Source organism: Hypomesus transpacificus, chromosome 21 (assembly GCF_021917145.1).
Source record: "Hypomesus transpacificus isolate Combined female chromosome 21, fHypTra1, whole genome shotgun sequence".
NCBI classification, from domain to species: Eukaryota; Metazoa; Chordata; class Actinopteri; order Osmeriformes; family Osmeridae; genus Hypomesus; species Hypomesus transpacificus.
The window spans coordinates 2,575,033-2,597,498 of record NC_061080.1 but is presented as its reverse complement, the minus strand read 5'-3'; the positions used below and the strand labels follow the sequence as shown (position 1 = coordinate 2,597,498).

General features: G+C 47.0%; 2 protein-coding genes across 3 annotated transcripts; one reads left to right on the top strand and one right to left on the bottom strand.

Annotated features, from left to right (window-relative positions):
- Nucleotides 1-2,160: 2,160 nt before the first annotated feature.
- si:ch211-243a20.3 (uncharacterized protein LOC100151507 homolog) lies at nucleotides 2,161-5,866 on the top strand. Of its 2 annotated transcripts, none has more exons than XM_047043970.1 (4): nucleotides 2,161-2,508; nucleotides 3,958-4,093; nucleotides 4,204-4,333; nucleotides 5,124-5,866. In XM_047043970.1, exons 2-4 carry the CDS (start codon nucleotides 3,976-3,978, stop codon nucleotides 5,446-5,448), a joined length of 573 nt encoding a protein of 190 aa, XP_046899926.1. In that variant the 5' UTR covers nucleotides 2,161-2,508; nucleotides 3,958-3,975; the 3' UTR covers nucleotides 5,449-5,866. The 2 variants fall into 2 exon arrangements, with proteins under 2 accessions (XP_046899926.1, XP_046899925.1); XM_047043969.1 differs by having other exon boundaries at nucleotides 2,162-2,508; nucleotides 3,954-4,093.
- A 6,660-nt stretch (nucleotides 5,867-12,526) lies between these two features.
- Nucleotides 12,527-18,652, bottom strand: grin2bb (glutamate receptor, ionotropic, N-methyl D-aspartate 2B, genome duplicate b). Its single transcript, XM_047044146.1, is given in 4 exon segments — nucleotides 12,527-13,296; nucleotides 13,328-13,608; nucleotides 13,610-15,054; nucleotides 18,419-18,652. Coding segments are annotated over 4 exon segments (2,730 nt in total).
- Nucleotides 18,653-22,466: the final 3,814 nt, after the last annotated feature.

Genomic DNA, 22,466 nt, shown 5'->3' with positions numbered 1-22,466 from the left:
GTTCACAGCTGTGTGTGCGCAATTGAGGATTTCACCAAAATCTTTACTTATAAATTTGTGTTGGAGTTGTAGGTGTTGGACTGACACACAAAATTGCTAAATCAACTTCCTGTTAGTCAACCAGTAAACTTCCCAAAGTTTTTCTTGAGAATCAAGCACTGTATGACTCATTGCAATGCCCACAGATATAGTATTGATTCAATTTTACAGTCAATGCTATAGATTTCTTGGTTTCTATCAAGATGTGAAGTTTATTTCAGCAAATATGACAATTAATGCTTGTCAATTGCCTACCCTGCCTTTGATGATTGGACAGCACTCAGAGGAATGCAATGATTGGACCGGCTACTTGCCTGTCTACCTACCTACCTGAGCGCACAATCTGTTATTGCACTCATTGTGTGTGGATTTGAAGGGAAGGGTTGGGGTATTTGGGTTGGAATACTTTTGAACTCAATCCAAAATTACTAGGTTCACAAAACTAATGCATGTGGATGTGTTTTAATCTCAATTTGAAATGTTTTTACTTGTGCGCACAAATTCCAGTTCCAATTACCACACTAAAACACATAGATGCTCTTTGTGGTGCTCTGTTCAAACACAATGCAGAGAACCCTACAAAGTCACTGTGTCTGACTTGAAATTACAGTACATGTGATATTATATCACATGCATATCATTGTATATTATTGTATATCATATGTATATTATTGAACATGTTATATCATTCTTTTTTATTTAAAACTATAAGTAAATATACAATGTGTAAAGGCATGCTATTGAAAATAACTTTGGCTTCTACAATGTAAATGCACATTCCCAACCAGCATTTTATTCCGTCTAACTAAACAACACAGTTATTTGCATCCAACCTTCTATGGAATTCACCCTAAACGCTGTACTAAGCTTAACCAAAACCCTAACCTTAACCCTGAGACCATAAATCCTTTGCTAGTTTAACGCCTACATCAATTGTCATTCTGTGGACGGAGAAAGGCAGATCATTGATAATACTAGTAGTGTAGTCTCCCTGCTGAGACTACCCACGATTAAGGTCCCTGAATCTTGTTTGTCAGTTGCAAAAGAGAGAGGGAGTGCAAGGGACCGAGCGAAGGTGAGTGACAGACAGGGGGGAGAGAGAAACAGAGAGACAGGGAGAAAGCGTGCGAGAAATAGAGCCAGAGAGAATGGAATTCAAACTTGAGGTGACAAATTGCCCTTGTGTTAATATGAACCAGGTGGGCATGGTGCATGTGTGACTCCTTCACTGCACCCATGCTGTCAGCCAATGTGGGGAAGACGTGCCTAGTTAAGCTGCGGTTGCCTGATCTGCAATAGCTTTCCCTATGATCCCCCTTTTCACTGGCAACTTTAGGAGCCAACTCTGACCTCACTGCAGCCTCTGCACAAAAAAAACAGACACAGAGACAGAGAGAACTGGAATAACATCTGGATGCCAGGGAATACAGAAATATATTAGCTCGGTTTTCATCACCCAACCCTTTTTTCGTTTTTGACCTGAGCTCAATCTCCCGCATTCTTTTCCCTGGCACAGTTAAAAGCTCAATATGGCAGAAATTCACCTGTTTTTGGTCAGTGTGCGTGTTGTGGATAGCGAGAGCCAAGAGGGCAAAGTTCAAATGATGGGCACGAGCGTGGAATGAAATGTGTCGTAATTCAAGTGGAGTTTACTCAAAACAGACTGACCATGGTCGTTTGTAAACATCGGAACCTCTGAAGCCGTATCTGTTCCTGGCCTAAATCTGCTGCTCCTGCTGAGATGGTTAGACTCGGGGGAAGGAGAGCGAGAGAAATGACAGGAAGAGATGGAGGGGGGGAAAAAGAAAGAGGAAAATGAATTTAAGAAGTGGCGCACATCTGGAAGCAGCTGAAACTATGTAGAGTGTAGTGAGGTGGGGGTGAGGGAGAGAAAGAGGGAGAGCAATCACAAGAGAAAAAGAGATGGGGAGAGAGAAAGAAGGGGAGGGAGAGGGACAGAGAAAGAGAAATTGGGATAGAGAGGGAGGGAGAGGGGAAATGGGGAATCAGAGAGAAGGACAGAAAAATAACAAGAGAGAAAGGGAATGACAGAGAGAAAGAGAGAGAGAGAGAGAGAGAGAGAGAGAGAGAGGGACAGAGAGAGAGAGACAGGGGATTGAGAGAAAGAGAAATAGCAGGAGAGAGAGAAATAGAGAGGGAGGGGGGGTGTGGCGGGGCGTAAAGATAGTGTGCTGCCACAGTTCTCTCACAGTCCCACGAATAAAGACCAGCTCCTAAGTGGGTCCACACTACCCAACCACGTTTTTTACCTAATTGCATTACAGCTGCAGAGAGAAGGGGAGAGAGAGGAGAGAAGAAATAAGGACGCAAAGAGGCCAGGGCATTACAGGAGAGTACGAAAGAAGAAAAGGAGAGAAGTCATCCTTGCAAGAAACTGTAGAGGAAAAAAAACTGATTTCGTCCTGCTTGGAGACACGGCTACTACTGCTACTTCATACAGTTTAAAAAGTGAGTCTAATTTAAGTTGCTATTTTTTCAGACCTTACACTTTTATACTTTAGAATAGTGTCTCGTAATGTCTTGCTTTTCGGAGAATGTGTTTAATATTCCCTCATTGAACTGCGGAAATGGATAGATAGTGCAACAAGACTCAAGTTGTCTGACAAGACTTGTGCAATAGTTCAAAAGTGCATGTGTGGCCTGTTTGTCTGTTTTGTTCATTTCGACCAGATGTGTTGGGATTCAAGTCCAGTGGGGATAGGGGGCTACAGCGTAGGTGCCTAATTTGTCCTATCCTCAGCCCTTAAATTCACTCCAATCACAACACGAGGTTGAGCTATATCTCTATGTATTTTTTCAATACCTTGTAAGTGAGTCATACGATTATGATAGCCAAAATCCCCTCTGTAATTGTTGTCAGTTTTCCAGATTTCCCTTCTGGATACAATCCCCTTCTTCTCTCAGGCTTTCATCCTTTCCTCTCATTTCCCCCTCCACACATATTTTTGAAACCAATACAATGGATCAAGGTTCAGTCCATCCTGCTTTAGTCTGTAGCTCTTTGAGATTAGGTCAGGGGGTCATTCTTTTTCCATCACACCACTTTCCAAAAACACAAGTCTCACTGTTCCTTCCACAAAATACATTTTCTTCCTGGCCTTGAAATAGCTAACCCAGTTAGCTTAGTTAGACAGTCATAAGACTTGTCTTGGCCCTGTCTTTTAATGCAATGACTATAATCGTCTCGCCACGGTATTGCTTCAATGATCAATCTTAGACACTTTGTAAGAAGCCTGCGGCTTTGTTGTACTTCTTTTCCTCCTTCCCTTCTTATCTTAAGGGGAATCTGATCAAACTTGATTTGATAGGTAAGTGCATGTGCTTCTCCTAACAGTTGCTGCGAGTTCAGTCTAGTCCAAAGTTCTTATTCTAAGGAAGATAGAAAGGAACGTAGCATTGAGAATATTGAATTGGAGATTATTATGTCCCACTTGAGGGGGAACATAACGATAACATTTCAAATAAAATGTTCCAACATTGACTCATTCACAGAGATAGAAACACGTGAACATGCGAGTGCACACATTGAGATGTTGTCTGCTCTCCTAGCCCCTCAGAGTCTGTTGGCGGCCCTGCGTGGAAAAACCGGCGCTGTGTTTCTTCAACTCTTTCTTCAAGTCTACAAAAAGAAATCTCTCTCTCTCTCTCTCTCTCTCTCTCTCTCTCTCTCTCTCTCTCTCTCTCTCTCTCTCTCTCTATCTCTCTCTCTTTCTCTCTCTCCCTCTCCCTCTCCCTCTCTCTCTCTCTCTCTCTCTCTCTCTCTCTCTCTCTCTCTCTCTCTCTCTCTCTCTCTCTCTGCTCCCCCTCCCCTCCCCCCTGCATTACACTGTAATACTAGACTTTGTTGTTGGTTCTTTTAAACTCACTTAATTTTTTATAATTCCATCTTTCTGGGAGGGAGTGTGTCTTCTCACCATGGCCCCTCCTACTGTGATGACGAGACTGCTGCTGGTGGCTGCCATGGCAACTGTGGCGCTGTCAGTTGGCGAGGAGAATGAACTGGATTATGGGTACTGGAACTACAGAGAAGGAGGTAAAGATTTGCGGGGAACAAATGAGGTGGAGATATTCAACATGGCGGACACCTGTAGGATAGACTGACTTTCTTGTGTTGTTTTTTGGCGGCTTGTGGGGCGGTTTCAGCCGATAGTGTGAATGTGGCCTCAGTTCGCAGTGTGACCAGAGTGCTGGATGTTTGGGGCAAACGGATCTTCCATGAGATCAAGACCCTTTTACACTCCCAACCCAGTACTCTTCTGCCTGACTACTCCAGGTACATCATAATATCACCCTCAGCACATTAATCCTTTGTCTACCAGTGGTGTGGTATTATTATATCACCTGCCCTGTCCTTTCCCTTGATTTAACACCACAGTTACCATGAATGTACAAAGTATCATGACAAAACATCAGTAGTCTGTAAGCCACACAGAATGACTCCTGATCTTCACACGATGGAGAGACGCAGTCTGCCTCAAGGTTACTAAACTCAGCTGATTCATAGAGATTGTAAGATACCATATGCTTTCGTGCGAACATTTGAGTTATATTTAGGCTGATGAGCCAGTGTTCTTTAGAAACCACTTTGACATTGCTGGAAAAGGGAGTCTTCCTTTTTTTTTGCTGACATAATGAATAGAGTTCTATTATCTAGATAGGTAAACGAGCCTGACCTCATCCAGAGGACCCCAGATACACAATATTTTGTCTGTTTTTTGATTGTCTGTCTGTTGATTTAATGGGTACTGGGTGAGCTAGCTTTAATAAAATGAAAATAAAAATCCATGTAACCTTTATTTAATCAGTTAAGTTCCATTGAAGAAAAGTATCCTTACAGTATCCTTGCAAGAACAAAATGACCGAATACAATTTGAGATTAGAAACAACAGCTGTGTGCCAGCTAGCTGTCAGAAAACCTAATGAGACAAATTTGCCAACTTTCCATGCTGACATATGTAAATATTAAATGAAGAATGCTAGTAAGAAGTGTTGGCATTTAGTAGTTCAATGCTAGTCCTCAGCCTTATTCATTCTAAAGTGCTGTTTTCTCCGCTGACCTGCAGGGTGCGCCCTCTGTCCGAGTCCCTCAACGACCTGTTCCGAGAAGTCTCCCTGTTGCACAGGCGCATCACCGAGCTCACCCATCGCCTAGCAACTCTGGAACCGTTCCTCCGTCGCCACGGCTACCGGGACGAGGGGGAGGAGGGAGGGGGCGGCAGGGCCTCGGCGCCTCTGAGCATGCGAGGGGGGGCAGCGAGTCTGGCAAGGTACCCCCCCAGACATGCCGGGAGGGGGGTCGGGCCTTTGAGGGGTACAAGGGTGGTGAGGAGGAGGAGGGTGAAGGTATACAACAACGGAGGGGTGAGAGTGATCCAGAGTGAGAGGTAGAGAGAGGGAAAGAGAGACAGAGGGATGGTCACTGGATGGGAGTGTCACAGTTGAGAATGGATTTAAAGTTTGTGTGTGTGGGGTGCAAAAGATTGAGAGAGAGAAAGGAAGGGAGGGCAAGAGAGAGATTGAGAATGAGAGAGAGAAAGAGAGAGACAGAGATAGAGAGAGAGAGAGGGCAATGGAATACAAACGAAACTGATCCTGCAAATATTATAAGTATACATTTTCATATAGATTGTATAGAATTGTTGTAAAATGTACGTCATTCCTCTATACCATGTGCTACTGGTTAATACTTGTCTTTATACATCCGGAGGTGTGTTCATTAGGGTGATGACCTAAGGTAATGTGTCATTTCAGCCAATGGGAAGACACAGATGCAGAGCAAATAAATACATTATACGTTATCTTATAAGATCCTGATTGGTTGGCTTATTATTAACTCCCTTTACATGGGTAGCAGAAACAGTAACTCGTGCACGGGCGGATATTGTGTAATACATACACACACACTCTACAGTTTCACCATACACGCAAATACAAAACACACTCCACACACAAAGGTATACTGTATATATACACATCAACTGTATACATAATCATACATGTATATTTATAAATATTCAAGCACAAAAAATTATGTATATATATACATACATGTAAATATATGTCAAACATGCACACACAAACCTGGATGTATAGAAGCTGGCATGTTTCATCCACCCGGTGTCAGTGTTTCACATTCTGTCCGAACTGTGTGTGAGGTTAGCCTTGAAGGTTGATATGTGAGATGGGATTTGGAGTTGATCTTTGTTTTCAGTTCATTCAACTCATGATGGCTCCCATAAGGAGAGCAGGTGGTCTATTATTTACAAACGTTATTACTTATTGTGTGTGTGCGTGTGTGTGTGTGTGTGTGCGCTCATGGCGAATGCATGTGTGCACGCGTGTATTGTGGGCATGGGATTGAACTTTGCGCCCTCATTAAAACTTTGCCAAGTGTTTCTACAGCAACCAGTTCTCCTCCATCTCTCCGTTCCTCTTCCACGACTCCACTTGTCATCCGCCAGCGCCGCAGAAGAGAATGTTCCCTCTCTTTCTCCAGTCTCCCTCCGTTTCCCACTTGCCTCTGCCTTTTCTTCGTTGAACATTTGGCTTTGTTAGTCCTCCTTTATCCTTCCTTCCACATTCTATTCTCAGTCTTTCATCCCTTTTTTCTAATCTGCATTCCACCCCCTCCCCCCCCCCCCCCCTCTCTCTCTCTCTCTCTCTCTCTCTCTCTCTCTCTCTACCAGTATGTGTGGGCGTTCAGCTCTGCTGTTTCTTTCTGTTCTTTCCATGTTGATTCATTGTTGTGTCCAATGCAGGAAGACAGTGAGGCACGGTACCCCCCCACCCTTTCCAACTCTCTCTCTCTCTCTCTCTCTCTCTCTCTCTCTCTCTCTCTCTCTCGCTCTCTCTCTCTCTCTCTCTCTCTCTCTCTCTCTCTCTCTCTCTCTCTCTCTGGCTCGGGAAAAAGAGCCAGTTGCTAGGTAACGGTTAATTGTCAAGAAGTAGTTACATGTGTTGCAATGCATCCAGGGATTGTTGGTTTGGTGTGGAGAGTGAGCAGGAGGCGGAAATGGAGAGAGATGGTGGATGAGAGAGGGGGAAAAGACAGAACGAGAGAGACCGGCACAGGCGGGGGGAGAGAGAGGTGGAAGAGAGAACGAGCGCTAAAACTGAGAGAGCGTGCGGGAGACAGGTGGACAGTTTATAGCAAGTGTAAAAGAGGGGGCGAAAAAGGGGGATGGAAGTGATTAAAAGATTAGATGTTTCGAAGAGGAAGATGATCCAGCTTTTGCTGCGCCGTCTCTCTCAGCCCTCAGATATCTCGTTTATCACTTGATGTCATAACGACATCAAGGATGGCCAACATGTTTAATTCTCCCGAAAGCCCACAGAGTTATTTGGACAGCTGGGGTCTTTAAATAACCTCTGTTGTTGGACAGGGTTTCCAGAAGAAAAGTGTGTGTGTGCACGTGTGTGTGTGTGTGCATACATTTGTGTGTAAGAGACTTGCTGTATTTCATGTCTAGTCCCCCATACACTTTGTAGCGTTTGGTCCAGCCACTCGTTCTCCCTGTGCTGTTTCCCACTGTCATCATCCCACTGTCATCATCCCACTGTCATCATCCCACTCTCACCGCCCTGCAACAGCCCCTCTCCATCTTGGTGTAACCTCGGGACGACAGACACGGAGGGATCTGAGTAGACAAGGTGAGAGGTGAAGTGGGACAGGAAGGACAGCGAGGTGAGAGGTGAAGTGGGACAGGAAGGACAGCGAGGTGAGAGGTGAAGTGGGACAGGAAGGACAGCGAGGTGAGAGGTGAAGTGGTACAGGAAGGACAGCGAGATGAGAGGTGAAGTGGGACAGGAAGGACAGCGAGGTGAGAGGTGAAGTGGGACAGGAAGGACATCGAGGTGAGAGGTGAAGTGGGACAGGAAGGACAGCGAGGTGAGAGGTGAAGTGGGACAGGAAGGACAGCGAGGTGAGAGGTGAAGTGGGACAGGAAGGACAGCGAGGTGAGAGGTGAAGTGGGACAGGAAGGACAGCGAGGTGAGAGGTGAAGTGGGACAGGAAGGACAGCGAGGTGAGAGGTGAAGTGGGACAGGAAGGACAGCGAGGTGAGAGGTGAAGTGGGACAGGAAGGACAGCGAGGTGAGAGGTGAAGTGGGACAGGAAGGACAGCGAGATTGACCGGTGTCCTTCCTGACACCGACAAGGAGCGAACCGAAGAACGAAAGAGGGATTCTGTCCATTTCAATGACATATACGAAATCAGATGAATGTACAGGCATGTGAAAACAACATAAATGATATATGTATATGTACTGTGAACATAGGCCTTATATATATACAGTATAGCTATATAGAGTAATTGTATATATAGCATATTATTATGTTTGCAACATGACAAATCCTAAACAGGTGTATGAAAAGACACGTAACTTGACACAGATGAGATTTCTCCTTTTTTATTAATACTCAACACTTTGTATTGTACAAAGAGACAGAAGAATAATATTTCTTAGCACTTATTTTCACATTGATCGTGTTTAATCATCCTCATTTTAAATATTATTAAATATTTAATCAAATTTGGATTAATCTCTTCACACATGTAATTTCCTTCAATACAAAAATGAGAGTGATTTTTAAATCTTTTGTCATATATACATTTTCACAATCTGTACAGTTCTTGAGATAATTGTGTTACACTTTTCTCTTGGGAACACATAAAAGAGTAGGTTGCCAAAGAAGAAAAATAATAACTGCTAAAAACACAGTACATAAATGTAATGTTGTGCTTGCTGTAGGAAAATTAAAATAGTCATGGAGTATTACATTTTGCTGTGACAAAAGTCCTAAAATGGTCTTTGACCCAAATCTGGGAAAAAAAGAAAACAACAGCAACTTGCTATCTTATTCTGTAATTTTGCACTCTGTGAGCACAATAAAGGATTGCCAACATTGTATCTTGACTTAGTAGGACTCATAAAAACACATTTAGCTTGGGGACCACCAAATCAAAAATGTCTCGAAAATGTTCCTTGTGTCAGCCATGTGAACACTTATTAAAAGTCTGAGAGTGGGAGATAGATTATTTACATACAGTGTTATAACACATATCAGTAAACCTTTACTGTATGTCTCCCACTTTCACACACTCGCACACGCATAGTGTCTACGCACGCACGCGCACAGACACACACGCACAAGTACGCACACACACAGAGGTAATCAAGTGTATGTATTCAGGCACATACAACAGAAAAATAATGACACACGTTTCAAAGGTAAGGGAAATATCAACAAGCAGTTTAAATAAAGAAAAGGTGTATCCCTTTAGCAGAGTCAAAAAGCACTACTCCAGCTCATTCACTGCCATTGACACAAAATACCAAGAAGAACCTAAAACGAAAAAGAAAAAAAATCCAACTACACTGATACCTATCCTCATAGTTAAAATTCAGTTTGATACATTTGGACATTTTCAAATGTAATCAATATGTGAAGCAATGAAATGGCAGCTGTCTTCTCATACAAGACAAACACACACACACACACACACCTATTACATGGATCCAGATCAATGATATGGATCATTTCAAATGTTCACAAACATCCGCTTCTGGAATAAAGGAGTGAAAGCAGAAGAGAGCGCAAAATAAATCCAAGAATTACATGCAAGTCCTTACAAACACTCTTACAACAACTCTCGATATCATACACACTCACTTGGCAGTTGATAAAAGGAAGGAAAATGGTTTCCAGAGTTACGATTGGGATGTACAAGTGATTCCATCGGCAAATAAATCAAGTCAAGATTGATTGTGTTTTTTGAATTGTGAAATTCGGTTTCGGCAACACAAAGTACTCGTGCAGTGATGACTGGCTCCAAATAGTGAGTGAAGCAAAATGGCGGAGGGGCATCCTGAATTGTACAATATAAAGATAACGGAAGGGTGATGAGAGTTCAACTATGACCTGAATAGCTGTCTGTGATCATTTGTGGTATTGAGGTTTGACACCCAGAGTCAATGCCAAAGGCAATATATAAATATAACTGGGGAACAGGGTGTCAGGTGGCTGAGCGGTTAAGGAATCGGGCTAATAATCAGAAAGTTGCCGGATCGATTCCCGAACGTGCCAAAATGATGTTATGTCCTTGGGCAAGGCACTTCACCCTACTTGCCTTGGGGGGAATGTCCCTGTACTTACTGTAAGTCGCTCTGGATAAGAGCGTCTTCTAAATGGGGAACAACCCACTTGCCTGTATAGGATTTATGGCATTGAGGGAGTATTCTAGGTCAACAACATAAACACTTTTCTTCGAGAATTGTAGGCCTAGGCTTCCCACAATCCACCATGGATGAAGCAACATCTACTTTACTCAATGTTCAAACGAATCTATTCAATTCTTCAACTGGCACTTCTAGTCTCACACATACTCGTTCTAAAATGGTACCCTTGTGAAGTGCTTGAACCAAGGTCCACTTCTTTTGACATTTTCAATATGCTATTATGCGCTATGGAACAAGCCAGTAAATTGCTTCGCTCTCTTTGTATTGAGTGTGTGGTGAGTTGTGGAAAGTTACAAAGGGTTATACAATCCTGACTGTCTGTGTAGACTGTACATAGAGAGTATGTTCTGCTATTTACAAGGACTAAGACAAAGAAAGCACACTGAAGCAAATAGTGATTAGTTCAGGACACCTCCCCAGTCTCTGTCACGCTATCCAGTTCCATGCCAGCGATTACTACATGATATTTGCCCTTTAAAGATAACTACAAATGTAAAAAAAATGACAACACATTTACCAGCCAAAAGCTAACATGTTTGAATTAGGTGAAGTTTGGACGGCGACTCTACAGGTTTAAATACAGGTACATTTCTGAACAAATTGGATCAAATTGAGTTTTGTTTTGTCTTTCGCAAAGCCACAGCACTTGGGACACGCTCGTTTCCCGCCAATGTGGACTGGCGAGATGGCAGAGTCAGCTTAGTTGTAATCATGAAATAATTAACACGGCAGTCTGTTCCTCCCTGCTGAAGGAGGCAGTGTTCCAAGAGTCCATTATGGCAGTGTCTCCGCAGCATAAACTGTCACGGCCAATTGAATCCATACCCGCCTGAATCATTTCGAAGCAACACGTAGGCATATAAGGTGATTGACATTTAGAAGTGCTAAATTGACGCCAAGAGAAATCAGAAATGTACAACTGGCAGTTGATTTTGGTAAGCGTGACCACATGTCTGGAATGAGAAATGGTCCATTTCTTAATATAATCATCAAATAATCGGACTCTTCAAACCGTACCGTGGTAGTGAGTGTGAGGAAGAGTCTCTTAGTGGAACCGCTAAACCTCCTTGAATCCGTTTTTTTTCCCCTCAGATTTTCCATCAAAGGACAACAACCCAGGGGCAGGATACCATTTTATGAATGAACTAGTAATATAGTTAATGGTGTAAGTGTTGGACTGACAGCTCTCTCCACCAATAGGAGTGAGTTTTTCCATGTAATCCTTTGGAGTAAGGCACATCCATTACAGTAACTGAGACCCACTCCATGCTGCCAGGCAAATTAAGAATCATATAAAAACTGCAAATCAGTATGACACTGCTGTGCTAAAAGGACCTCCTTCACAATTACACTGAATGTTGAGTACGCTAAATGTACCCAGCAAATCATGCCTTTCACGTACACTTCATACCACTCCAAAAAACAGAAAAAGAAAACAATTGAAACATGGAGAATCAATAATTAAGAAGTGCGCAAAATTACAGGAACAAAAAAAACAGTGGTACTGGACCTCCCACCTCTTTCTCCATATTTGTCTACAGTACTAATTTCCTGCAATATTGGTAAGCTAGCATATCATTAAATACAATACTATAGAACGACGTGAACCATCCAGAAGGAAAAAGAAAAACCGAGCCCCAACGAAACGTCATAAACATTGTAATTATATTCAATAATATCATTGTCAACATTATCAATACAATTATTATTAGTTTACCCTGTTACTTCAAGAAAAAAAAGGAAAGTATTAGATTTTTCGTTCGTGATTGTATTTCCCGGTTTTCTAAGGAAAAGAGCGTTTGTTTTGGTGTGAGTCATGACAGAGGGGAGGGGACAGATGACATGGGCGTGAAGGAGAGGCGGACAAGGGGGAGGTTCCCCGCGCCAACCTTGCTCGGTCTCTGAGTGCAAAAGTAGCAGCACCCCCCAACCCCCACCCCAGTTCCCCCCTCCGCCCCCAAACCCCGTCACTAAAACTTGGGATAACGCTCGGCCGGCCTTAGGCAGGGCCTGGTACGCTGACGTGACGCTCCATTGTCTGACTTCTCTCTGTACGAGTGGGAGTGGAAGGTCGCAGACTGAGTAGAATGTCTCTCGGCTTCCGTTCAGCCGGCGTAGCCGTCATCCCATGCCACCGTTTTTGTCCTCTCTTCTTTCCTCTCTTCCCCCCCGCCCTTCCCATCTTTTGTCCATTACTCTCTCTCTCTCTCTCTCTATCTCTCTCAACTCAGACGTCAGACTCAATGCTGGAGAGCTTCTCGTAAACGTGACCGTTGCTGGAGCCGTTGAAGGCTCTCTGTCCCTGGACCATGCTGAGCCCCCCGTCCCTGCCTACCGGCAGCAGCTTGTTCCCAGAGCCCCCCCCCAGGTGGTTCCCCATGGGCCCCCCCACCCCAGCCAAGCACAGCTCCTTGGGGAACCTGGGGGCCACGTTGGACAATACCCCCGCCGTGGCCGTCGCCGGCAAATAGGAGGTCATCCCCATGGAGCCTCTGAAGTCCCCTCCTCCTCGGCTGTTGTTGAGTAGCTGCTGTTGTTGTTGTTGCTGGGCCTGGGGCTTTTTGACGTAGTACGGCTTTCCACCGTGTAATAGACACTGGTCGTCCCCGAAGCTTGGGATGAAGGGGTTCTGGTTCACCTTATCTGGGTAGAGAGATTTAGACAAGGAGTAAGTCCCGGCACCTCTGCCTCCTCCACCTCCTCCACCTCCTCCTCCTCCCCCACCGCCACCTCCCATCATTCCTCTATCTCTGTCCCTCGTGTCTCTCTCCCCCACCGAGCGCCGGTGCAACCCACCTTCACCTCCGCGGAACAGGCTGAAGGAGGAGCCTCCCTTCCCTCGCTCCCCGCCGACGCCCGAGGAGGAGGGCTCCCTCTCCGAGCCGGCATACCTCTCAAACACGTGGGCGTAGGGGCTCGCGCCCTCCTTGAAGCGCTCCTTGTCTTTCAAGCTCACGCTCCTGGGCGGGGGGAGTTGCCCCCCGAGCCCTCCGCCCCCTCCTCCCCCCCCCGCCTCCTCCTCCTCCGCCGGCCCCGCCCCGGCGGCCGGCCCCCTCCCTCTGCAGGTCCACGAACGTGTCGTAGGAGTGCTGCCTCCGCAGGACCCGCCCCCCCGGCCCTGGCTTCCTGCGCTGCGCCTGAGTCGGCGTCTGGCCCCCGCCCCCCAGCGCCACGGCAGCCTTGCCCCCGCCCTCGTGGGCGCACTTACCCCCCAGCTGGCTAAACAGGAGGCTATCCTCGCTGATGTCGTACAGGTTGCCCGGCTTCTTGCACGAGTCGCAGCGCTTGCACGTGGCCGAGCCCGGGCGACTGCCCCCCCCCCCCACCGCCGCCGCCGCCCCCGTGGTGAGCCGTGGCCTTGCCCCCGCCCCCCCCTCCACCTCCTCCGCCGCCGCCGCCGTGGCAATTCCGGCACTCCCAGTCGCCCCCGGCGATGCCCCCTCCCCCCATCCCCGGCGCGCTCTTCTCCCAGCAGGTGTGCGCCTGCTGGCCCGCCCCCGAGCCCCCGCCCCCCCCTGCCACCGCCACGCCGCCTTTACACTCGGACTTCTTGGTTTTACCTTTCAAGAAGTCCTCCACCGGCACTAAGTTTTTACAAATGCCGCCGCCGGTGGGCCCGTCGGACAGGTCCATGTGCTCCCACGGGGCCTTGCCCTCCTTCGAACGGAACTGCTCGCCATAGAACTCCCGCAGGTTCTCTTTCTCCTGGCGGAACGGGTACAGCGAAGAGTTCCCCCCGCCTCTCTTTCGCTCGAGGGGCGGCGAGGCAGAGCGGTGTCCCAGGGGGCCGTGGGGGAAGTGGTGGTGGACGGTGTGGTGGTGGGGCCGCCTCCGGGAGGCCATCTCCATGTCGTCCTGCTCCCGCCGGGATTTGGCCGACGCCGGGCGCTTCTTCAGGCTGTCCCGGTACTGCCTGCGCCGCTTGGCGTTGCCCTCCAGGTTGCCGTAGGTGACGGTGTGCGTGGAGATGTCCGACATGGCGTCGTCGCCCCCGGAGCCTCCGCCCCCGCCCCCGCCGCCCCCGCCGCAGTACCTGTCATGCCCCCCTATGAACCCCGTGCTGGACGCCCCGCCCTTGAACGAGAACCTCCCGTAGACGTTGCTCGACTTGAACGCCCCGCCCTGACCGCCGCCGCCGGAGGAGGAGGAGGCGTGTCCGGCGATCAGGTCAAACTTATTGGTGTTCCTGTGCGTCAGGGAGGCTCGGGGTTGGGTGGTGAAGATGGGCGCAACCCCTCCCCCTAAGCTGTCGCACTCAAACATCCCCCCCTCCAGTGAGCTCGCGCTGCCGAGGCTGCGCGGCCGGTTCGGCGGCGGGCCGGACATACCCAGAGCCAGGCCCGACCCAGAGCCCGGGTGGTGGTGCAGGTAGTGGTCCTGGTACAGGTTGCTGTCCTTCAGCGGCAAGTTGCCAAAAGTCCTCTCCACCTCGCTGATGTAGTCACTGAACATGTTGTCCTCCTGCAGATAGGGCGGCGCCGTCAGGGCCTTGCAGTCCGCCGGGTGTCCCGCCGCCAGGCTCCGCCGGTGCTCCGAGATGTCGTAGACCTGCGACTCCCCGGGCCGGTGGCCGCCGTAGTCCAGGGCGGTGAGCGGCGAGCCGTTGACCCCCGGGATGGCCGTCATGTCCTTGGCGGTGCGGAGCAGGCGCAGGATGTTGGAGTGTGTGTTGTTCATGTTCATGGTGGCCGAGGGAGAGTCCATGGTCGACTTGTTCTCCTCGATCTGGACCCCGTGGATGCAGCTGTAGATGCCCTGTGTGGGGAGGGCAGGGGCGGGGAGGGGGAGGAGAGGGGAGGGGAGGGAGGAGAGACGGAGAGGGCGAGGGAGAAGTGGAGAAAACGGAGGGAGGATGGGTGAAGAGGAGAGGAAGGAAAGGGGGGGAGGGGGAAAGAGAGGGAGAGAAAAGGGGAGAAAGTAGTAGACAGATGAAGAAGAGGAATGGAAGGAGGGAGATTGTGTTTGCGAGTTAGGGAGAGGGAGAAGAAGAGAGAATGGGTGAGAGAAAGACAGAAAGAGAAGAGAGAGAGAGAGAGGGGTTAATGGATAGCAGTGTTTGGGTCCGACCAACCTCTTGTTTACACACTATTAAACAGTAATAGGGGTTGAGTTCATAAGTGCCTTGTCTCCCGGGAACACACAGACACACACAAAACACACACACACATCCCTCTCACATTTGGTGTTGGGGGGCAGATCAAAGCTGTGATTGATAACGACAGGTGCACAGTGAGCCTGTGGTTTTGACCAGCGATCAATAACTCTGATCAATGTCATTTATATTCAGCTGACAGCACCACAGGGTCTCCATCGCGTTTGTATTTCTCTCTCTCTGTCTCTCCTATTGCTTTGAGACAAGGAATTGAACAATAACAGCTGATTCTACACTGTTAAATTACTGCCGGCATCATATTTTAATTAAAGTGTTTTCGTGACTAGGTCAGGTTTAAATTTTGCTCGGGCCGTAGTTAACACTTTGCCAGGAAAGTCAATGAGGGCGGAAACCAGGGCAAGGAGAAAACAGCTCTTCAGGACCCCGAAAAGATGTAAAGGTCAAGGGTGAACGGCCTGCCAGCCAGCGTATGCGTCATCGTACTTTAAAGGTGTCACGTCAAAAAACATTTCTTCCCCCTGTCTCTTAGTCACCCTCCGTCTTTCTCTCGGTCTCTCTCTCTCGGTCTCTCTCTCTCTCTCTCTCTCTCTCTCTCTGTGTCTGGTCTCTCGGTCTGTGTCTGTCCTCAGCCCACATTCATGAATTGTCAAGTGTTTTTTCCCCATGTCTGATTTTATCTGTTTTTGCCTCCTGGTCACTTTGCTGTAGGAAGCAGGGTCCCTAGTGGGGATTGCCTGTTGTTATCTCTCCATGTCTGCAGTTCAAATGACTACAGAATGTACCAGAACATAGGTTACCAGCACAAGCTTTTTGGGTATTTGTCTTTTTTTTTGTACCTACCCTCCTCCGTGTTTAATCTTTCAGTCACTTTCTGCTTGATCTCTTTTTCTCTTTCCATATATTATCATTCAATCTTATTGCCCAGCCTATCCTTTTCTCTATAACCCTTCTCAGTATTTCTCCCTCCCTCCCTCCCTCTCCCTCTCCCTCTCCCTCTCCCTCTCCCTCTCCCTCTCCCTCTCCCTCTCCCTCTCCCTCTCCCTCTCCCTCTCCCTCTCCCTCTCCCTCTCTCCCTCTCTTGCTGTCTGTCTCCAAAACGTATTGCTATAAAGGAGGTGCATCCAGGGCCTCCTTTTACTACCATTAATACAAGTTATTTTCTCCCTCCCTACCTCCCTCCCTCCCTCTTCCCCCCCCCCCCCCCTTAAATGGGATTTGCCCGAGCCTTGCACTATCTCAGATGCTTTCTCACATCCCATCTCAAGTTGAGTGTTAAATCAGCCATGTTGATCTGTAACAGAGTGTTGGAGATCTACTGCCGGGGGAGATAATAACCACGGCAGACTTCAAAAAGTGTTCAGGGAGGTCAAATGCAAGCCGTAATGCAATTGACAAATCAAATGAAATAATGTGTATGCGGAGCTGATGAATAATGAGTTTGAATGCCCATGCGACTCTGTTTTGCGTTAAATCTTGGTGTCGTTTGTGTTTAAACTCCTGATGTGTTGCGCAAGAAAAACTGTCACTAGTTCCCAAAAGAGGTTGGGGACGCACTGTTCACTAGGAGAGAACTCTTTGTTTAGAAAAAGAAGTAAATAAATAACTCTGTAAGAACGTTCCACCCAGGGGCGTCTTCAGACCCCCCAGAGTTTTAACAATTACATTTAATTTAGATTTGATTATCCCGGAAAAAAATCTACACAGTATTCCAATCAACGCTTGTTAAATCAAAGCAGTTTAACCAAAAACACAAACCGATTCACGCAGAATTCCATGTCTGCGCACTCCTCTGAGCTTGCCAAATAGACACTGCAGCCAGTCCAGGTGTCGGACTCGGCACACAAGTCAGAATTGAGGTAGGCTAAGAAAACATTACAAAACTAAAGAAAGTTTGTAAATGATAGGCTTACCGATCATCTTATTTTGAATAAAACATAAAAACAATATTACATGAAGCTAAAAAAAAACAGTATTTGCACTCAAATGAATAAAAAAAAAATGTGTGCGCCCACATTAACTATTGATGTCCCTGCCAAAGCTGATATCAAACTTGTGTCCCTGAACTGTTGTATAGTGGGTTAAGCAAGGGGAGTTCCTATAGAAGTGCAGCATCTTACAATGCTGTGTCTAACAATGCCCCTGGTTCCTCTTTGGGGGTTGAAGGTTTACCTCAGAAAAAGGTTCCCACATTTGGATCTCATGACTAAGGGGTGTCTTTAGTCTTCATAACTGCCAGGTAAACATTCGCCGGCATTTTGCAAATGAATGATAATTGAGCTCATTTGCGCACAATAACAACAAAATCCGCCCCCCCCTCTCTGCCTCCCTCCCCCCACCGTCCTCTCAACCCACCCACCCGTCCTCCTCAACCCCCTCCTAAAAGGTAAAATTATGCAAATGAAATGTTCTCTTCAAGCGACTGTTTCTCCCGCGCGTCAACAACAACAACAGCAGCCTCCTTCCTTAGCATAACAGGAGCATGGTGACTGACCCACATAAGCAACCCCAGAGCCATCACCAACTCAACCAGACTAAGGCAAGGTCGCTTTCCAGAACCTTCCCTCACCAGCACAACCTTAAAGCTACCGTTTAAGGTGGGAGGCTGAGCAACGTGTCCTAGCTTTCTCTCTCTCAAGTGTCTTGGCACGGTCGTTGTGTATTCAGTGAGCACACTCGCAAGGCCCATTGGCTCGCTGCTGTTTGTTCACATGGACAACGTCTCTTAGCCAGGGCTTGATGTGCTACGTGCCTCACACAAGAGTGAGGAATGTTAAAACAGTACAAATATGGTGAAAGTGAAGCACAGCATCCTTGTCCTCTCCTTCCCATCTCTCCCACCATCCATATTCCATACTCTCTCACTCCCTTGTCCAATCCGTCCTTATATCCGCACATCCATACATCCATACATCCATACAGACATACACTCGTCCCATCCATCCACCCATCCATCCCTCCCTCCCTCTCTCCCTCTCTCCCTCTCTCCCTCCGTCCCCCCAGACTCACCCTGCTGATGGAGAAGGTGAAGCCAGGCTTGCCCGAGCACACACCCATGAAGCAGAAGCGCAGCTGCCAGTAAAACAGGTGCTCACAGATGAAGGTGATGAGTGAGAGCGCCATGGCGGCGCCCAGCATGTAGAAGACGCCCGCCATGTTGTCCACGTCCAGCTGGGAGGACATGACCTCGTTCTTCTCGTTGTGACAGATGCCCGTCAGCCACATCGCCTCCAGTTCCTCCATCTCTCCTGGAGGGGGCGACAGGGAGGGGCCCAGGTGGAGCGTGGGTTGCAAATAGGTTACATGAAGTAAATGGGAGACAGGTTTTATGCTTTGTAGGTTGTATCGAGGTTTACGGTAGGGAAAGGGTGAGCCAGGGCTGACAACCAGGGGTTGTTAATAGGTTGTATAAGCAGGAGGCCACTTGCAGTAGGAAGGTAGGCTGAATGTGTATAAGGGTCAAGGGTCGGGCACAAAGCTGTACTGTAACATGCTGACAGACTATTAGTTAATAGTTGTCTGTGTCGTGTCTTCAGTTCTTTGACCTTGATCCTGGTTCTACGTGTACCGGTGTGTGTATTTGTGTGGTGTGTGTGTATGCTTTTTTGAAATACAGTAAGTACCAACATAGGGGTAAACAACCCAGCCTCATGTATGTGCAACAGACGTCATGTTGCATCATCTCCAAGCAACCCCTCTGCAGATAATCATCATTAATATTTTTTATTATGCAAGTCGCTCTCCAACCTCCTTGCTGTGCTGTGCCCAAACAAGTGCCTGCTGGGATTTTTCCAGGCCTTGAGGAGGGTGATTCCATGTCATGTGATGCCTGGTCCCACCCTAAAATGTGTCCCTTGCAGCCCCACAGCTCTGGGAATGTTTCCCAGACAGGAAGACATGTCCAGAGAGATTTGTTTGATCCGAGCCACCGGAGTGTGTGTACTGACCCCCAGGCTCTGTGATTTCCCATTGCTTATGTACTGGGACTGCAGCTAGCGCCTTTGAGCATCTAGCGCCCGCTAGGAATTTTTTGTGTGTGCTAGCACCTGTTAGCGACGGTTAGCGCCTGCTAGCACCTGCAAAATGGTAGCACAAGTTAGTGTCTGACATCGCCCACTAGCACCTCTTAGTGTATGCTAGCTCCTGTTAGCAACGGTTAGTGCCTGTTAGCACCTGCAAAAAATAAGCTAATGGCCATTATCATGCATGCAGCATACATAGACCACTGGTTATCAATTATCTTTTAATCTTTCAGACATACTTTGGGTATATTGTGAAACTGGTGCAGGGGGTGCAATATTTTCTCTAATTTTCAAATTATTTGAGTTTCTTTTCTCCAATTTTAATATTAAAATGAGTTTGCTTATTGCTTGGCTCCAGCATTGGCGGCCTTAACCTTATATCCCAAATTCAAATACGAGAAACAACACCCCCAATATTTGTCTGAACTTCTGTGCTTTCCTCCAGCTCAAATTTGATTGACAATGGTTTCAGAAAATAAGATACGGAGGGAGGCCCACCTTGCCAAAGGCGATTGCCTGGAACAGGATTGCTGGATCATAATTGGCTGGAAAGTAGCGGGCTGCTTCAATAATCAGAAGTTGACATTCCACTGGCACTGAGCTGTCAGTGTTCCTAAACAAGGGCCTCATTAGCTTGCACGACTTTAACTGTTAAAGTGGACAGAAAATAAAAATAAAATGTTGACCAAACAAAATCGTACCTAATGTACCTTTAACAATTTTAAAAGTTTAAAAAGTTTGAAAACAATTTCTTAGACAATTTCTTATACTTTCTGTAACCAACATTTCTGAGGAAGAGTCAAGACGTATGACTCTATCGTCAACCAATCAGGGTTGTGGCGTGTTCCAGAATCTGCCTCCAACCCCTGCACCAATCCCAACACTGGAATTCATCTGCCTACAATTGTAGATACACCGGTAACCATGTCCTCTAACCACTAGGAACTAGGTCAGTACACTCTGCCCTACCTGCATCTAAACATAGTGGTTACGTAACACTGTTGACATGTGGATTCTAACCAGGAACGGAACACCTGAGAACACAAATCCGCTTGGACCCCAGTCTGTGTGCATCTATGTGGGCTGGCAGCTGCGGCGTTCAGCATGTCATTTCATGGGACGTGATGTAACATGATGTTAGACCACGTGCAGTGTTATGACAGTGATCCCATACAATATGTTTGGCGGTGGAAAGAAGAAAAAAAAAAAAGCAGCATTATGACTTTGTTGTTTGTGTAGGAATGGAAATGACGTATTTTGTGTTCCTGTGCTCGTGTAACCTCACTTTACACTCCTAGATACACACACACATACACACACTCGGAACCTGTGAGAGATCACAAATGCTCACACACACACACACTCTCACAAATATATGAAGCACGTTATGTATGTATGTATATGTATGCACGTTGTTCCACATCCATATATCTGGCCTCTCTGGAACCGCTACACATGTCAGCATCTCAGGCCCTCTCCTGTGGCACTGATCCCAGGTGAGTCTTCTCTCATTTATCATGGAAACTAGGACAGGACCTGATAGCACATGGCACGTGCATGATAAGCCAGTGTGTGTTGTTTATCCAGCTGCTAGTATGGGGCCTGACTTGTAGTGTACACCTTTCCCCCTCTCTCTGTGTTTATATATGTCTCTCTCTCCTGTTGTGTCTCTCCTGTTGTGTTTCTCTCCTGTTGTGTCTCCGTCCTGTTGTGTCTCTCTATCCTGTTGTCGTTCTCTCATCTCTCGCTGATCTCTTCATCATTCTTCTGTACCTGTCTCGATTTCTCTCTTTTTCGTTCATTCCCTCTCCATCCTCCTCTCTCTCTCCATCCTCCTCTCTCTCTCTCTCTCTCTCTCTCTCTCTCTCTCTCTCTCTCATTTGCTCCCAGTCTCTATCCTCTCTCTCTCTCTCTCTCTCTCTCTCTCTCTCTCTCTCTCTCTCTCTCTCTCTCTCTCTCATTTGCTCCCAGTCTCTATCCTTCTCTCTCTCTCTCTCTCTCTCTCTCTCTCTCTTTCTCATTTGCTATCAGTCTCTATCCCTCTCTCTCTCTCTCTCTCTCTCTCTCTCTCTCTCTCTCTCTCTCTCTCTCTCTCTCTCTCTCTCTCTCTCTCTCTCTTTCTCTCTCTCCTTCTCATCCACTCCCTTTCTCCATCCTTCTCTCTCTCATTTGCTCCCTCCCACCCTCACTTTCCCTCTCTCTCTTTCTTGTCTCTCTCTGCTGCTAGTGGATACTGGCAACTCTAGGAATTCTTGTCAGAAACAATCAGTGTTGGAACACCTGGTTCCGGACCTCAGGTAAAGCAATCCCATCGGCCATGTTGTCTCTGGCCAAGGTGATGGCAGCAGGAGTCATTTCGAATGACTGGTGTTGTTTAGGCTTTGTCCTGAAAAACAGGTCACCTGAGAGAGATCCTTTTGACAGTTTTTCACAATTGCTGAAACACAAAACCACATTCTCTGAACAAAATGATCAGTGGCCCAAACTCATTTGTTGAATCAGTCATTCTTTTTGCAAAACTCCAAACATATTCTCACTCTCTAAAAGCAGTTTGCACTGTGACGCACGTGTGCTGCAAAATGGTAAACACAGGTGGCAAACAGTAAACACAACTACAACACAGTTGTCATCTGTAAAACACAATGACTCCAAATTGTTCACTCTTGTTTCCAATGGTGGTTTGGGACAGTGTCAGCTTTCACCGCGGGGTCCGTATACGAGAATAGTTCAACGTCAACCAACAATGTTTACTGTAAATGTTTGCCTTCCACCATACAGCCCTTTTCTCAACCCAATTGAAGAGTTTTTCTCTGCGTGGTGGTGGAAGGTCTATGACCTACACCCATATACCAGGGTAAATCTCCTTCAGGCAATGGAATTGGCCTGTGGTGACATAGGTGTGGAGTGTTTTCAAGGCTGGATCCAGCACACCAGAGGGTTTTGACCCCATTTTATTTTCTTTGTTGACAGTACTAGCAAGTTGTGATGGTTACTGTAATATTTTCAAATCAAATCAAATGTACAGTATTTGTAGA

Excerpts from the sequence above, each read along its gene's own strand:
- si:ch211-243a20.3 (XM_047043970.1), top strand. The coding sequence starts at position 3,976 with ATGGCCCCTCCTACTGTGATGACGAGACTGCTGCTGGTGGCTGCCATG. Across the intron at positions 4,094-4,203 it reads CTGGAACTACAGAGAAGGAG|CCGATAGTGTGAATGTGGCC; the intron begins GTAAAGATTTGC and ends GGGCGGTTTCAG. Across the intron at positions 4,334-5,123 it reads CTTCTGCCTGACTACTCCAG|GGTGCGCCCTCTGTCCGAGT; the intron begins GTACATCATAAT and ends GCTGACCTGCAG.